This window comes from Oryctolagus cuniculus, chromosome 4, assembly GCF_051225735.1.
Source record: "Oryctolagus cuniculus isolate XC-2025 breed Fujian yellow rabbit chromosome 4, ASM5122573v1, whole genome shotgun sequence".
NCBI classification, from domain to species: domain Eukaryota; kingdom Metazoa; phylum Chordata; class Mammalia; order Lagomorpha; family Leporidae; genus Oryctolagus; species Oryctolagus cuniculus.
In genome coordinates this window covers 173,924,699-173,941,650 of record NC_142870.1, presented here as the reverse complement: position 1 = coordinate 173,941,650, position 16,952 = coordinate 173,924,699, and the positions used below count along the sequence as shown (strand labels likewise).

At 61.3% G+C, this 16,952-nt stretch overlaps 1 protein-coding gene across 3 annotated transcripts in view; it reads right to left on the bottom strand.

The window, feature by feature from the left end:
- The window catches only part of ITGA9 (integrin subunit alpha 9), a 302,474-nt gene that overhangs the window by 86,114 nt on the left and 199,408 nt on the right, over positions 1-16,952 (bottom strand). For all 3 annotated transcript variants that reach the window (XM_070073006.2, XM_089331344.1, XM_089331343.1), the window contains one exon: positions 6,401-6,551. In XM_070073006.2, the coding sequence (XP_069929107.2) occupies positions 6,401-6,551 (151 nt within the window). The remainder of the gene's footprint in view (positions 1-6,400; positions 6,552-16,952) is intronic.

The following is a 16,952-nucleotide window of genomic DNA, read 5'->3' as shown; positions in this document are numbered from 1 at the left end:
GGGACTCCTTTATTTATTGGAAAGGTAGAGTCCCAGAGATACGGGGTGGGGGTGGGGGTGGGGCGGGGAGAGGCAGTGAGAGGGAGGGAAGGAGAGAGGGATCTCCCACCCCCTGGTTCACTCCCCAAACAGCTGCAGCAGCCAGATCAGGAACTCATCCGGGTCTCCCATGCGGCTGGCAGGGCCAAGTCCTTGGGCCGTCGTCCACTGCCTTCCCAGGCATATTAGTAGGGGCAGGACTGGAAGCAGAGCAGCCGGAACTCAAGCCGGCACCCGGATATGGGATGCCGGAGCCGCAAGCAGACCTAACCCACTGCACAACGCCAGCCCCAGGAGGGTGCTGCTGCTGCTGCTGCTTTTTAATCCTAGTGCTGTATGCGGGGCCTGTGAGCTCTCTGGCAACAGGAAAACAGCACAGGAACGGCGCTGGTCCTGTCACCATTCTGCTGTGCCACACACCAGCGAACAGCCTGTCCCAGGTCTCTGCTGTGGCCGGCCCCCCAGGGCTCTCCAGTTCCCTCCCTCCCAGGACACGGGGGCCTGAATTTGTTTGGGGTGGCAGGGTAACCTGCTCAGAAAACCCACCACCAGCCTCCCTTGCAGCTAGTGTGCCGTGTGACAGGGTTCTGCCGAGGAGACGTGGGGAATGCAAGCGGAGCTCTCGCGAGGTGTTTCATCAGGGGGCAGACCTTCTGTGCTTGGCCTCCCTCCCTTTGCTGCCCGTCTATGCTTGGCCTCCCTCTCTTTGCTGCCCGTCTATGCTTGGTCTCCCTCCCTTTGCTGCCCGTCTGTGCTTGGCCTCCCTCTCTTTCCTGCCCGTCTGTGCTTGGCCTCCCTCTCTGCTGCCCGTCTGTGCTTGGCCTCCCTCTCTTTCCTGCCCGTCTGTGCTTGGCCTCCCTCTCTGCTGCCCGTCTGTGCTTGGCCTCCCTCTCTCTGCTGCCCGTCTGTGCTTGGCCTCCCTCTCTCTGCTGCCCGTCTGTGCTTGGCCTCCCTCTCTGCTGCCCGTCTATGCTTGGCCTCCCTCTCTTTGCTGCCCGTCTGTGCTTGGCCTCCCTCTCTGCTGCCCGTCTGTGCTTGGCCTCCCTCTCTTTGCTGCCCGTCTGTGCTTGGCCTCCCTCTCTTTCCTGCCCGTCTGTGCTTGGCCTCCCTCTCTTTGCTGCCCGTCTGTGCTTGGCCTCCCTCTCTGCTGCCCGTCTGTGCTTGGCCTCCCTCTCTTTGCTGCCCGTCTGTGCTTGGCCTCCCTCTCTGCTGCCCGTCTGTGCTTGGCCTCCCTCTCTGCTGCCCGGATGCTGCTGTGATGCTGCCAACAAGCCAAGGAGCAATGCGGGCTGAGAGGGAAGGCAGAGGGAACGGGATCCTTGGCATCCTGCACCACAATCCCACCAGGATCAGCTGCTAACACTTGGGTTTTCGGTTGCCCGCAGCCAAACCTATTCCTAACTGATGTTAAAAATTCACCTGCCCTGCAGAGCAGGACAGGCTCACTAATCCTCAGACGCCTGAGTAAGAACCAGGCCGGTGGCCAGCACAGGGCATGGGAGCCAGGAAAGGAAGCCTTGGACCCTCTCGAAGTCTGACCTCAAAGGGGTGGCCGGACCGCTCTGGCCAGCTGGCCACAGCAGACTGTGGCTGTGCGTGCCTGCTCTCTGCTAAACTCCCTGGGCATCTATTCAAGGCAATTTCAAACAGCGTGTAGAAAATGGAATTACCAGGTAAGTTCGCTTTGGTGCAAAGCATTTGAAATCCAGGCCTACGAGGAGTCTCCAAAGAGCTCACGGAAATGGGTGTTATGAAAAACCTACGCATGGATTTCCAAAACGTTTTGCACCAAAAAGAAGGTGTCTTTGGATTCCGTTGTGCACCGGCTTGCTGAAGTCCAATTGTCTACGCCAATTCCCTAGTGCAGATGCGTGCCGCAGGCGCTGGGAATTCACGCAGACTCCTGCAAGCCGCCCTCGGAACGTAAGGACACCAGTTCACGCCAAGCCCAGCGCCAAACACCCAGATCTCCCCGGACGCCCTGGCCGTGGCCACCCTGGCTTCCACTGGCATCTGCTAAGCACAGCCAGCACCCCTGGGTCCTCGGGCTCCTGCAGCCTCCCTCTCATCCCCAGAGGGTGCCCAGTGCCTGGGGCTTTACTCTTCCCCAAGGGGCCCCTCACTGGTGACTGATGTTGGTGTGAGGACAGACGTCTGGCCCCCTCGCAGGAGGGGGCAGGGCCTGTGCCTGGGGCTGTCCTGCCTCCCTGGGAGTGCATCTCTGGCCTGTGCACCTGCCTCGGGGAAACCCAGCCCAGGTTCTCCTGGACTTTCACAAGCCTGCTGCTTGCTTTAGCCAGGACTTTCTGCTTCGCGTGTTACGCTGCTCCAGGAAACAGACCAAAGAGCCGAGGCTCCTCCGTGTCCCTTACAGGCGGAAATCACTCAATCGCTGCTTTGCAGTTATTCAGAAAACAAGCAAAACAAAACCCCTGAGTTGCAGCACATTTTCTGAAATCCTGGCGCAGACTCTGGGAGTCCTGTGGCTCTGGAATCGCCCTCGCCGAGTCCCGTGGAGACCACGCGGCATCACTTCTAGAGCTAAACCCCGCCCTCCTTTCCAGCTCCCCGAATACGCAGGTGCAGCGCTTCCCGGCCTGAAGACAGGGGCCACGCCGTGACGTGAGACGGGTGGACACGGGGCTTCTCCAGCACCTCTCGCTGCTCACCGCCCGGGCAAGGGCCCAGCGTCCCTCTGCCCACCCTGGGGTCTCTCCGCTGAGCCAGGAAAGCCAGCACAGGGTCCCAGGTGGCGCAGGTCAGGGGTTCCGGGCGCGGGCTCAGGGCGTGTAGCCTTCCCTGGAGCAGCTCAGAGGCCCCAGGGACTGGGAGTCACCTGTGGCAGGCGGAGGGGCTGCCCGGGACACCGGGCTGAGAGCCAGGCCCAGGCTGTCTGCCTGGCTCCGGGCAGGAAGTTCACGGGGAAGTCACCGGGGGCTGGGGGCACCGGATTAAAGACAGGAAGGGGGCGGCCAAGGCAGAGACTGATTGTTCTCAGGCCCTGATATCCACCCTCCGGCTGTCTTCAGAGGGGAGGCAGCAAGTCCCATTCATCATCTTAATGGCTTGGCTGATGGACTGTGAACGTTAAGGCTTGCACTTCACTCGGGGCGACTATTAACTTGACAGATGGAACACAAGGAAGCTTCCTGCCGGGCGGCAGAGAGGAGCCGTCTCCCATTGCTCTCACACGGGGCCAGGGCGCAGGCGTCGGGCCCAGGCTTGGCTTCGTGGGGCCGCGGATGCGGTGGGCGCTGTCCGCTTGCACAGGTGCAGTTTCGGAGCGGAAGACTCAGCACAAAGGTGCCTGAGCCCCTCTGGCAACTCCTGTGCCTGCCAGCGCCCCAGGGCTCCATAGCCTGTCCAGACGCCTTGGTGGGTCGGGGGTTCAGTTCCCAGCCCCGTCCCACATCAGGCGCCTGGGGTGGGCTCCCGGCATTGGCTCCTAACCCTAGCTTCTTGCTAACGCAGATCCTGGGAAAAGTGGTGATGGCCCAGGTGATGGGCTTCTGTCACCCATGTGGGGGACCGTGCTGATCCAGTCCCCAGCTCCCAACTCCCACCCAGCCCAATGCATTGCTGCAATCTGGGGAGTGAGCCAGCTCTCTCTGCCCCTCCAATAGAGAGAAAAAAATCTTAAAAGTCAGTATCTGTAAGCCCCAAACTCCAATACTTAAGCGATGAATGAGGAACACCACCACAGAGTTATTAAAAGCAAAAACTGAGTTACAAAAGCCAGCACACACACACAAAATAAAAGCCAGCACAACCATTTAACTGACATGGCAGGCTTCAAAAAATTCGTGGAAATTTGCATTAACTTTTAATTCCATTTTCCCATGAACTCTGTATTTACTGGCATTTACTAAGCTTTACATAACTCCTCTTTTTTAAAATAAAGGCAATTCATTGAGTGCAAAAAGTAAGCTCAATAGCCAGCACCGAGGCTCACTAGGCTAATCCTCCACCTGCGGCGCCGGCACACCGGGTTCTAGTCCCGGTTGGGGCGCCGGATTCTGTCCCGGTTGCCCCTCTTCCAGGCCAGCCCTCTGCTGTGGCCTGGGAGTGCAGTGGAGGATGGCCCAAGTGCTTGGGCCCTGCACCCCATGGGAGACCAGGAGAAGCACCTGGCTCCTGGCTACGGATCAGCACGGTGTGCCAGCCGCAGCGGCCATTGGAGGGTGAACCTACCGCAAAGGAAGACCTTTCTCTCTGTCTCTCTCTCTCACTGTCCACTCTGCCTGTCAAAAAAAAAAAAAAAAGTAAGCTCAATATAAAACTGCCTCTGTTTTCAACAGTATGCAGACAAACTCACTCTCTCTCTCTCCCTCCCTCTCTCTCTCTTGCAATCCTGTTTTAAGACCATGAGTCTTGATCTTTTGGTTTAAAAAATGTTAACACTCACATTGTACAGCGTCTTACAATCCTGCATCCCCTGGGCAGTTAATCTTGATCAGTGCGCAGAGGCGCCTAAGCTCTGACGAGACTACGCCCTGCTAAGCCCGCTAAGCCCATGGTGACGTGGGTACTCCGGGAGGAAGACGCGCGTGCCCCCAGCCTGCCCCAGCTGTGCTCCTGCCGCCGCCTGGCCTGAGCAGGCACCATCGCGCACACCATCACCATCAGCCGGGGACAGACCTGGATTCAGGATTCAACGGCAGGGTTTGCGCTGCGTGCAGGGAGCACTTGCCCATCGCAAGGCTGAAGATTCATAAGCAGGACCCTTCAGGCGCCTGCTGCCTGCAGGCACCGGGCATCCACGGAGCCTGTCCTGGAGTGCGGGGTGGGGGGGATCACGGGCCTTCCGGCGTGGGGCTGCGCGTGCACCAGTGGCTCGGCGCGGGCTCCTTCAGTCCTCAGCACAGAGCCACTTCACAGGCGCGAGGCGCACACAGGAGCCCCCTGGTTCCCAGTCACCCCGACCTCAGGAAACAGCAGCAACGTCCAGTCTGCACCAGCCAGCGGCGCAGCCACGCGCCCCTCCACTCCCCGCACTGCACTTCTCTCGGAGAACATCCCAGCTGCAGCTCAGGGGTGCTTCCCGTGGCCGCACAGCACAGCCCCCCCCAGCTCAGGGGTGCTTCCCCTGGCTGCACAGCGCAGCCCCCCCCCCAGCTCAGCGATGCTTCCCGCGGCTGCACAGCGCAGCCCCCCCCCCCAGCTCAGCGATGCTTCCCGCGGCTGCACAGCACAGCCCCCCCCCAGCTCAGGGGCGTTTCCCGCGGCTGCACAGTGCAACCCCCCCCAGCTCAGGGGTGCTTCCCGCAGCTGCACAACGCAGCCCCCCCTCCCAGCTCAGCGATGCTTCCCGCGGCTGCACAGCACAGCGCCCCCCCCCCCCCAGCTCAGCGATGCTTCCCGCGGCTGCACAGCGCAGCCCCCCCCCAGCTCAGGGGCGTTTCCCGCGGCTGCACAGTGCAACCCCCCCCAGCTCAGGGGTGCTTCCCGCAGCTGCACAGCGCAGCCCCCGCCCCAGCTCAGCGATGCTTCCCGCGGCTGCACAGCGCAGCCCCCCCCCAGCTCAGGGGCGTTTCCCGCGGCTGCACAGTGCAACCCCCCCCAGCTCAGGGGTGCTTCCCGCAGCTGCACAGCGCAGCCCCCGCCCCAGCTCAGCGATGCTTCCCGCGGCTGCACAGCGCAGCCCCCGCCCCAGCTCAGCGATGCTTCCCGCGGCTGCACAGCACAGCGCCCCCCACCCCCGCCCGACTCCCCACAATGTGTGCAAGACCCCAAGCTGAAGGTCCACAGACACTGCGGGGCACTTGGCCTTCCTCACTCCCCATTCGCACACCTGCCCCAGCGCCACCTGCGGGAAGGACGTGAGAGGCGAGAGAGACTAAGTTCCACCAGCAGCGCAGATCCACGCGAGAGGCAGGCAAGCCGGGCTGCCACATACGGAGCACAGCAGGCGGCTGCGGTCAGTGGACATGTTTTGTTTGGCTCAAACGACGTTCGGAAAACATCTTAATTAGCTGCCAAAGTCCCAAGGGTTCACGTGACAATGAGGATTGCTGTTTTTACTGAAGAACAAGGAATCTGGCCGCAGCGGCCCTCCCCGATGCTGCCGTGGGTGAGCTGAACTCGCCATCTGTCCGCACCCTCCGCCATGTCCTACTGTCCCAGCCTTGCCCTCCTCACCCACTGAGGACGCGGCACTTACTGACCGAGAGGCGGAATTCTCTAGAACACTGTTCCTTTACTGGCTACGCCGGCCTACTCCTGACGTCCACGATGGGAGAAAAAGCCCATTAATGCCAAATGATACCCCACGGAGTGGCACAGTCCCTGTGGAAACATCGCCTGTCCCAGCCCATGGGCGAAGCACGCAGGGCACGGGGCAGCCGCAGGGCGCCCGCCTTACCTTCTGCCACATGTTGATGAAGAAGAGCTCGCGGGAGACGTTGAAGGACACGTTGGCGTCGTAGGCGTCGTCCCCCAGGTTGGCGATGGAGATGTTTAGGGAGATGTTCCGCACAGCCCCCAGAGCCAGGTACGGGGTCTTTTCATCCACGCTGCGAGGAGAAGCAATCAGCATTTAGTCCCTGAGGCTGGCACTCAAGCAGTGTCAGGGCTGGAAGGAATTGGGACCAGAGCTTCAAGTCCCAGGAGCCCCGCTGACCAGCCGCGTGGCCGGGGCGCGTCAGCTCCAGCGGGCCTCGGACGCAGGGTTCTGCCGTGTCTCGCCGGCCAGGCGGGAGGCCATGGGGTCCCACGGCTGACGGTGAGCCACACGCCATTCCACAGCCTACACAAGTAACTCGTGAACACATTAATTCTATTATTTCGGAGCACCTGTGACACGCCAGCCCCTGCGTCACACTCTGAGAAAACTGCAGAATTCTCACAGCTTCAGGAAGAGAGGAGCCACTAACAAAGAAGCCAACAGAAAGGTCACACCGCAGTGAGCCCGCTAGAGAGAAACCTGCAAAGCGCGGGGACAGACAGCACCTGGCCGGGAGGGCGTGGGTGCCGCGTAAGCCAACAGGGCAGCCTCGCTAGTGAGTGACCTCTCAGGAGCAACCCGGAGGAACGAGGGGACCAGCTATGTAGGTAGCTAACAGTGCAAAGGCCCGGGGGTGAGCATGTGCCTGGCACCCAAGAAGGGCGGGGGGGGGGAGAATGGGAGACGCGGGTTTCCAGAGGTCAAGGGCATGGGGGCCGACCCTGAGGGCCGTCGTGTGCTCTCCGAGTGGAGCCTGAGACAGGCAGGAGCCGACTTCCACCCCACGCCGCTGTGCGGTGGACGGGTGGGGAGTGCTCGGGGCAGGGCGGGGGGCGTGGCCAGGAGGTGTGGGCGGATGAAAGCGCAGACTGGGGGTGGGGGGTGGGGCAGCACCGAGGCTGCGAAGAGACCAGTGCTGGGGGCTGGGGATGTTCCAGAAGCTGTGCCGACGGCGTTCGCTCCCGGCCTGGACGAGGCTGTCAGCAAAGAGCAGGCCAGGATGGCTCCAGGGTCTGGGGCGGGAGAGACCGTGGGGAGGGAAGGGCTGCCAGAGACAACCAGCGCCGAGCGGGCTCCGATGGGGACACTGGGGCAGGTGGACGCGTGAGGCCGCAGGTGCGGAAGGGTCTGGGCCAGAGCAGAGGTCTGGGAGGGAGCAGGGGAGCGAGTGTAGACTCCGGAGAGATTTCCCAGGAGCAGGAGGGGCTGGCGAGACCAGACGGTGTCCCCTCGGTCACGTTTCAGGGAAGCGGTGGCCAGCTTGTTAAACCGGCAGATGGGCCAGGACAAGAGGAGGAGTCAGAAGTGCCCTGGAGCCAGCCCTCCGGAGGTCGGAGGTCGGAGGTCGCTGTGACCCTGGGAGATGCCTGAGGGCGGTGCCGCGGGCGCCTGCGGAGACGCAGGAGGACACTAAACCCAACAGCGGCGCAGACAGCTACTCGGGAGACTGCTGTGCAGGGGGGCCGGGGGCGGGCGGGGCTGCGGCGGGCAGAGGGCTCAGGGGAGGGCGTCTGTTAAAGGAGAATCATGGGGTTACATGCACGCCACCTGTAAGGACCCACTAGAGAGGAAGCAATGAAGACAGGACAGGAGACGGGTGCCGGGCCAGCCCATGACCCACAGGATGGGAGATGGGCCCTGGGCTGGCCCAGTGACCCATGGGATGGGAGATGGGCCCTGGGCTGGTCTGGTGACCCACAGGACAGGTGATGGGCGCAGGGCCGGCCTGGTGACCCACAGGACAGGTGATGGGCGCTGGGCCGGCCTGGTGACCCACAGGATGGGAGACAGGCGCAGGGCCGGCCTGGTGACCCACAGGATGGGAGAGGGGTGCTGGGCCGGCCTGGTGACCCACAGAAAGGGAGACGGGCCCTGGGCCGGCCTGGTGACCCACAGGACAGGTGATGGGCGCCGGGCCGGCCTGGTGACCCACAGGACAGGTGATGGGCGCCGGGCCGGCCTGGTGACCCACAGGACGGGAGACGGGCCCTGGGCCAGCCTGGTGACCCACAGGACGGGAGACGGGCGCAGGGCCGGCCTGGTGACCCACAGGACGGGAGACGGGCCCTGGGCCGGCCTGGTGACCCACAGGACGGGAGACGGGCCCTGGGCCGGCCTGGTGACCCACAGGATGGGAGACGGGCCCTGGGCCGGCCTGGTGACCCACAGGACGGGAGACAGGCGCAGGGCCGGCCTGGTGACCCACAGGACGGGAGACAGGCGCAGGGCCGGCCTGGTGACCCACAGGACGGGAGACGGGCCCTGGGCCGGCCTGGTGACCCACAGGATGGGAGACGGGCCCTGGGCCGGCCTGGTGACCCACAGGACGGGAGACAGGCGCAGGGCCGGCCTGGTGACCCACAGGACAGGTGATGGTGATGGGCCCTGGGCCGGCCTGGTGACCCACAGGACGGGAGACGGGCCCTGGGCCGGCCTGGTGACCCACAGGACGGGAGACGGGCGCAGGGCCGGCCTGGTGACCCACAGGACGGGAGACGGGCCCTGGGCCGGCCTGGTGACCCACAGGACAGGTGATGGTGATGGGCCCTGGGCCGGCCTGGTGACCCACAGGACAGGAGACGGGCCCTGGGCCGGCCTGGTGACCCACAGGACGGGAGACGGGCGCAGGGCCGGCCTGGTGACCCACAGGACGGGAGACGGGCCCTGGGCTGGCCTGGTGACCCACAGGAAGGGAGACAGGCCCTGGGCAGGCCCAGTGACCCATGGGACAGGAGACGGGCCCTGGGCCGGCCTGGTGACCCACAGGACGGGAGACGGGCGCAGGGCCAGCCTGGTGACCCACAGGACGGGCATGGGGCGGGGAGCGGCAGTGAAGGCAGGTGCAGATGCACACGTGGGCAGTGGTCTGACGGGCCGTAGCTGGAAGACAACAGAAGTAGGACTGTGGGTGTTTGAGGGGTGAGGGGATGCAGGGAGGCGGCAGCCCAGGAGACCAGGCTGAGGCTGACAAAGCGCACGTGAGCTTGGTGGTTACCACGTGGTCTGTGCTTTGGACAAAAGAAGTCCACGTGGGCGGCCGACGGGCGATCAGCAGGTGGAAGGTGTGATTGCAGAGGGGAGGCTGGCGCGGCCGTGGCTGTTTCTGGCTGCCCGGTACCCCGATCCCTCCCTGTCCCGGGACTCCCAAGACGAGGTGGAAGAGGCAGCAAGCGCGCGACCCCTCCCTCCCCCCCTCTAGGTCACTAGGGTGTGGGTCACGAATCAGTACAATCGTGTGGTCTGAGGGTGGTCCCATGGCCTTACCAGGGTGACGCACACTCCCGCCTGGGGCTGTGAACTTTGAGGGCTGCGCAGAGACAGGTGCCCTGGGACCATGTCAGTAGCTGCAGAGGAGGTGAGAGCCCAGGGGTGCAGCCGGACTCCCGTTTCCCGCCCAAGGTGGTTCCCTAGCCGCCTGTCTATGCTCAGAACTAGCCCGTATCCTCCCAACAACTCCCCTTCGTGCCTAAATGAACCAGCATGTTCTTGTTGTTTACAGCCATTAACACAGCTAACACAGCATAACAGAGAATTATCCCGAATCTCAACAGGCCGCGGTGCTTTGAAATCTGAACTGGGGCGGGGGAATCACCGTCACCCACCCATGAAGCGAGGCCCTCGCGCTCCGGCAGGCCTGGCACGCCAACAAGAATAACATGTGCAGTGAGACATCGAGGGCCCTGCCTTGGGAGCGAGCGCTCCGAGGATCCAAGCGAGATGTGAAAAATTAGCTCAGAGCTCTGAGTTCCGAATTCTTGAACGGCCTCCAGCAAATGAAGACCCTGACCTTGGGCCAGGGTGGCCATGGTTTATTAGTGTTGGCCAGCGTCATTTTAAACAGTCAATGGGTTATTTCTGTCCTCCCGTTTGCCTCGGTCAGCATCGAGGAGGAATCCTGCGGCCTGGGGCTGAGACGGAGCTAACCCCGCTCCACCCCAGGAGGGCTGCGGAAGCACTGCCAGCGGCCCGGCCCCCGGGCAGGCCCGCGGCTTCCGTGGAGTAAGCAGGCAACACAGAGAGCCTTTCCATGCCAGGGCTGCTCGCGTGCTCGGGGCCCTCTTCTCGCGTGTCAGCATCAGGGGACCAGCCCAGGGACATCTCAGCCTCCGTCACCCCCGGACTCAGGCCGCCGTCATCTGATCCTGCAGCAGGCTCATTCCTGGGTCTCAGAGCCGCGTGACTGGGCACCTCGCAGGGCATGCTGGGAGCCCAGACTCCGTCAAAGCCTCCAAGTTGTTTTCATTCTTTCTCCACGGTTAAAAATCTATAACCAAAATAGTACATCTCCTTCCAAAGTTATTCTTAGAAATGGAACAGAAATGTGATTCTGCAGCGTGGTGCTGGGTCCCGTCGAACACGTTATCATCCTGCAGCCTCAGGGCCCTGGGAGGGTCCCGGTGAGAGTCCTGTCTGGGGAGCTGCAGGGGGCTAGGGTGACCGGCACGGTGCCTCCTGCACGTCAAAGCCCCGCCCCTCCCTCACTGCCCACGGCGCCATGTCCGCCCTCCGTAAGACAAATCCTCCCGCCAGGAGCCCCCAGCCCCTGCGCTCCATCATGGTGGCTGGGGTCGTCCATTTATTCGCGTGGCTACTCGCCTAGGCGCTCCCTCTCCACTGGAACCCCAACACCAGCAGGCAGGAACTCTGGCCTGGTCGTACTCATCACTGAACTCCCGAGGCAGAGCTGTGCCCGGCACACACCTCTCAGGGACGCAATGCCTTGACAAGCAGAAAGACGGTTCTTCAACACCCGAGGAGGCACCTGCGGACTTCCTGGGCACAGAGACTCTGGCCTGACCATCTCAGACTGTCAGCAGCACTCAGCGGCTGGGCTCTCACAGCAGGTGTTCAGTGAATGAACCAATGACTGAGCACAGTGACAGCCCCGCCCAGGCCACGAGCTGACCCTGCACTTCCTACAGCGGAGGAGCTGGCCCTGGAGAGAGGACCTGCCCGCCCACGTGCCCACGCAGGGGCTGAGCTGGGGCCAGCACCCGCTTCCTCTGGCGTGAAGGGGCCTGAGCCACGGCTGTTATACAAACCGGTCTCAGCCAGGAAGGCTCCGGCCAGAGTCTGAATGACGTCAGGAAAGAGGAGGACCTGACGGGGCTGCGGAAAGATGAAAACGGCCGGGCCTGGGAGTCTCGGGCCACACGTCCCACGGGTGCTCACCTGGTTATGGGAGAACAGTCTTCAGCTTCCGAGGAGGGCTCTCCCTGAGAGATGCCCCCACGAACCCTGACCTGCGTGTGCGGCCTCTCGAGGGGGGCTCGTCACCTCGCACAGGGGTCCTTGTGGTAAGAGTAAGACGCAGCTGTTACGATTCTGTTTCCACAGAGCTGATCTCGTAGCCCTCAGATGGCCTGCTGGAAACACAGTGCTCATCGGAGATTAAAGCTTCTGTCTTTTTTTTTTTTTTTTTTTTTTTTTTTTTGACAGGCAGAGTGGACAGTGAGAGAGAGAGAGAGACAGAGAGAAAGGTCTTCCTTTGCCGTTGGTTCACTCTCCAATGGCCGCCGCGGCCGGAGCGCTGCGGCCGGCGCACCGCGCTGATCCGATGGCAGGAGCCAGGTGCTTTTCCTGGTCTCCCATGGGGTGCAGGGCCCAAGCACTTGGGCCATCCTCCACTGCCCTCCCGGGCCACAGCAGAGAGCTGGCCTGGAAGAGGGGCAACCGGGACAGAATCTGGTGCCCTGACCGGGACTAGAACCCGGTGTGCCGGCGCTGCTAGGTGGAGGATTAGCCTAGTGAGCCACGGCGCCGGCAAAGCTTCTGTCTTAACGTCTCCTGTGACAGCTGTTTTTCGAGGTGTCACTGTGTCTACACTTCAGCTGAGTACCAAATCCTTCACCACTTCAAACGTCAGGAGCCACCAGCTGCACCCTAAGCATCTCAGGAGAGCTTGTCCTCTGACCCCATTCCTCGCAAACACCACCACCCAAACCGCTTGTTGGGGACACGCAGTGCACCTCCTGTCAGTCGCACAAGCTGCTCCCAGAGGCCACCACGGCCACGTTTCCCCTTCCGCCAGCTGATTCCTTGTGAAGATTCTCCAGGGAGCTGCGCGGGGGCTGGCAGCTTCTCCCTTGGCTCAGTTAGATTCCCCTTCCATCTTCAAAAACTGGGATCTTACTTAAATTTAAAAATAAAATTTATTTTCTTTTTGCTCCTGGCACGAATCTAGCCTGAATAAAGGAAGCTGACACCAGAGTGAGTGACGTGCACCCTAGTAACTGTGTCTGCACAGAACTTCTACCCCATCGTCCTGTCACCTCTCGACCATAGTACCTGTAATCACAACTAGGATAACTGCACAGGGTGCCAAGTCCTGCCTTCCCCCTCCTTCTCCTCCCTCCCTGCCTCATTCCAGTCATGTATCCAAACATTCACAACTTGACAAAGATTTACTTATTTATTTGGACAGCAGAGAGGGATCTTGCATCCACTGGTTCGTTCCCCAAGTGGTCACACAGCCAGACCTGGGCCAGGCTGAAGCCAGGAGCCAGCAGCTTCACCTGGCTCCCCCACATGGGTGGCAGGGACCCAAGGACTTGGGCACCTTCTGCTGCCTTCCCAGGAGCACGAGCAGGAAGCGGGACTGGAAGTGGAGCGGGCAGGTTCAAACCAGTGCTCCAGTATGGGACGCAGCATCAGACGGCAGCCTAGCTCACTGCGCCAACACTGGCCCTCGCTCACAACTTTCTGAGAACGATCATTCCCCAGTTCATTACCACGAGGACGGCTACTACTGCAAAAAAAAACAAAAAACACGGGAACAAACCCCTCACACCTGGCAGCATTCCTCAACCAAGACGGACAGGAACGGGTGCAGAAAGACCCCAGCTCCTGTGCCCACCCAGCGCGTGAGCTGGCTCCAAAGTCCAAGTTCTAGGCCTACGCTCAGCACTTTGTGGCTGATCTCGATTTCACACACACACACACACACACACACACAACATGAGCAGTGATTGCTTTACTGTCGCTCACAATCATATTTTGGGTGTACAGGATTAAGTACAGCCTATTTCAACAGTTTCACTTTACTTTTCAATGTGGCTACTACAAACTTCAAAATTGCACACACGGCTCGCATTGCATTTTTAGCAGTTGGGAATCTAGATACTCAAGGGATTCTATGTGTTTGACTTTTGACAGTATGATACGGCTGGTCTGTGACAGACCTTCGATGGATGTACTTAACCGTGCTATCGAAACTGCATGTGAGGCGGTGGTCTAGGGAAAAGACACTGCAGTAAGACTGGGCAGTTAAACATCAGACTGACAACACCGAGCTTCCAACAGTCGGTGGCTTGTGAACGTCCTGGTGCATGCTGTGAGATGTCAGGAAAGAACAGGCACACAGCACGCGTGCGTTCCCTCCCAGACACTCAGCGTCCCACCACAACCTGACACGCACTCGTCCCCTGGTCAGCGGCCTTGTGGGATGCACGTGATGGTGGCGGGGCGGGCATGCCCGCAGACGCGGGGAACCAGGGCTGCCCCTCCGAGCTCCCCTCACACAACACAGCCTCCGCCCTGGGCCGCCCGCTCCAGCCTTCTGCTGACCCCTAGCCCGGCCAGCTCAAGATGCTCTCCTTCTCTGTGTTTGAAGCTCAGCGCCACACCTGACCAGCCTGCTTCTCAGACAGGCCGCGCTGCCCTGCCCCGGCCCCTCCGTTCTCTCCTGGGTACTCGGGACCTGCAGCAGCTCCAGCTGATGTCCTCCCCGAGCTGGGACCAGGCCCACCCCACCCCAGCACCTGTGTGGGCATCTTTCTGCATTCAAACTCATTTGAAGAAGACATAAAGAGTAACGGTCTCCATTCATTCATTTCTGCTCTTCGTTTTCATTCCCTAACTTTAATAGGGTCTCTCTTCTCACAGTTTCAGGGACCCAAGTATTAAAGGGGCAACCCCAGAAATAAACGAGTTTGAAGTGGGACGCCGTCTGCACAGCACAACGGAATCTCGCGTGCCACCCTGGTCCAGTCTCCGTCCAGTGTACAACACCGTGGGCCCTGCCCCCGTCAGTCCCTTAGCTGCCTCGCAGCGCTTGCCTTCAAGTAACCCTGGTTTTCCTGAGTCCTGGCCCCAAAGCCAAAGAGAGCAGCACCGGCGATTCTATTCCAGGACATTCCTATGACTGTCTCACTCTGCTGCTCGTCATTACTGTTCACCTCTTCCTGAGCCCAGTTCAGGTTAAATTTGATCATAGGCACGCAAGGTAGAGGAAGAAACGTACACATGTAGGATTTGGTTCTTGTTTTGATTTATCTATTTGAAATATAGAACAATAGAGAGAGACGGAGAGAGGTCTCCCACCCACTGGTTCACTCCCCAAATGGCCACAACGGCAAAGGCTGACGCAGCCCAAAGCCTGGAGCTAGGAACTCCGTCTGAGTCTCCCACTTGGGTGGCAGGGCCCAGCTGCTTGGCCCATCTTCCACTCCCTTCCCAGGTGCACTAGCGGGGAGCTGCATCAGAAGAGGGGCAGCGTTGAACTAGCGCTGGGGTGACTCACTGAGCCACACTGCCGGCCACAAGAGTTTAGCTCCACCCTGCTTCAGGCACCCACTGGGCACCGAGTGCCCAGGAATAAGGGGCACTAATGCAGCTGTAATGTTTATGTTGCTTGGGGCTAGCTTTGTGGCGCAGTGGGTTAAAGCACCAGGTCCCACATGGGCACTGGTTCAAGTCCCAGCTGCACCAGTTCTGACCCAGCTCCCTGCTAACGCAGCAGGGACAGCAGCAGAGGGTGGTCCAAGTCCTTGGGCCCCTGCACCTACGTGGGAGACCCAGAAGGAGCTCCTGGCTCCCAGCTTCAGCCTGGCCATCCCTGGCCATGGAGGCCATCCCTGGCCATGGAGGCCATGTGGGGAAGTGAACCAGTGGATGGAACATCTCTCTCTCTCTCTCTCTCTCTCTCTCTCTCTCTGTGTGTGTATCTCCCTCTCTGGAACTCTTTCAAGTAAATAAAATAAGTAAATCTTTAAAAAGAACCATGTATATCGCTTACATCCTCAAATGCAACAAAACCAATCAGGCCGCCAGTAAACACAGGGCGCTCAACACAAGCAGCTGCAGGTCTGCCCTCTCCAGCAGGGAGTCACTGTGCCAGAGTTCAAGATGTGCCTCCCGTGTCACCACGCTACAGCCTCCCTCAGCCTGCACACAGACCTCCCGTGTCACCACGCTACAGCCTCCCTCAGCCTGCACACAGACCTCCCGTGTCACCACGCTACAGCCTCCCTCAGCCTGCTGCAGGCCTCCCGTGTCACCACACTACAGCCTCCCTCAGCCTGCACACAGACCTCCCGTGTCACCACACTACAGCCTCCCTCAGCCTGCACACAGACCTCCCGTGTCACCACGCTACAGCCTCCCTCAGCCTGCACGCAGACCTCCCGTGTCACCACGCTACAGCCTCCCTCAGCCTGCACACAGACCTCCCGTGTCACCACGCTACAGCCTCCCTCAGCCTGCACGCAGACCTCCCGTGTCACCACGCTACAGCCTCCCTCAGCCTGCTGCAGACCTCCCGTATCACCACGCTACAGCCTCCCTCAGCCTGCACGCAGACCTCCCGTGTCACCACACTACAGCCTCCCTCAGCCTGCACACAGGCCTCCCGTGTCACCACGCTACAGCCTCCCTCAGCCTGCACACAGGCCTCCCGTGTCACCACGCTACAGCCTCCCTCAGCCTGCACACAGACCTCCCGTGTCACCACGCTACAGCCTCCCTCAGCCTGCACGCAGACCTCCCGTGTCACCACACTACAGCCTCCCTCAGCCTGCACGCAGACCTCCCGTGTCACCACGCTACAGCCTCCCTCAGCCTGCTGCAGACCTCCCGTGTCACCACGCTACAGCCTCCCTCAGCCTGCACGCAGACCTCCCGTGTCACCACGCTACAGCCTCCCTCAGCCTGCACGCAGACCTCCCGTGTCACCACGCTACAGCCTCCCTCAGCCTGCTGCAGACCTCCCGTGTCACCATGCTACAGCCTCCCTCAGCCTGCACGCAGACCTCCCGTGTCACCTCGCTACAGCCTCCCTCAGCCTGCACACAGACCTCCCGTGTCACCACGCTACAGCCTCCCTCAGCCTGCACACAGACCTCCCGTGTCACCACGCTACAGCCTCCCTCAGCCTGCACGCAGACCTCCCGTGTCACCACGCTACAGCCTCCCTCAGCCTGCACGCAGACCTCCCGTGTCACCACGCTACAGCCTCCCTCAGCCTGCACGCAGACCTCCCGTGTCACCACGCTACAGCCTCCCTCAGCCTGCTGCAGACCTCCCGTGTCACCACGCTACAGCCTCCCTCAGCCTGCACGCAGACCTCCCGTGTCACCACGCTACAGCCTCCCTCAGCCTGCTGCAGACCTCCTGTGTCAGCACGCTACAGCCTCCCTCAGCCTGCACGCAGACCCACGCGGTTCCTACAGCGAGGGGTCCCAGGGCCTCTGCA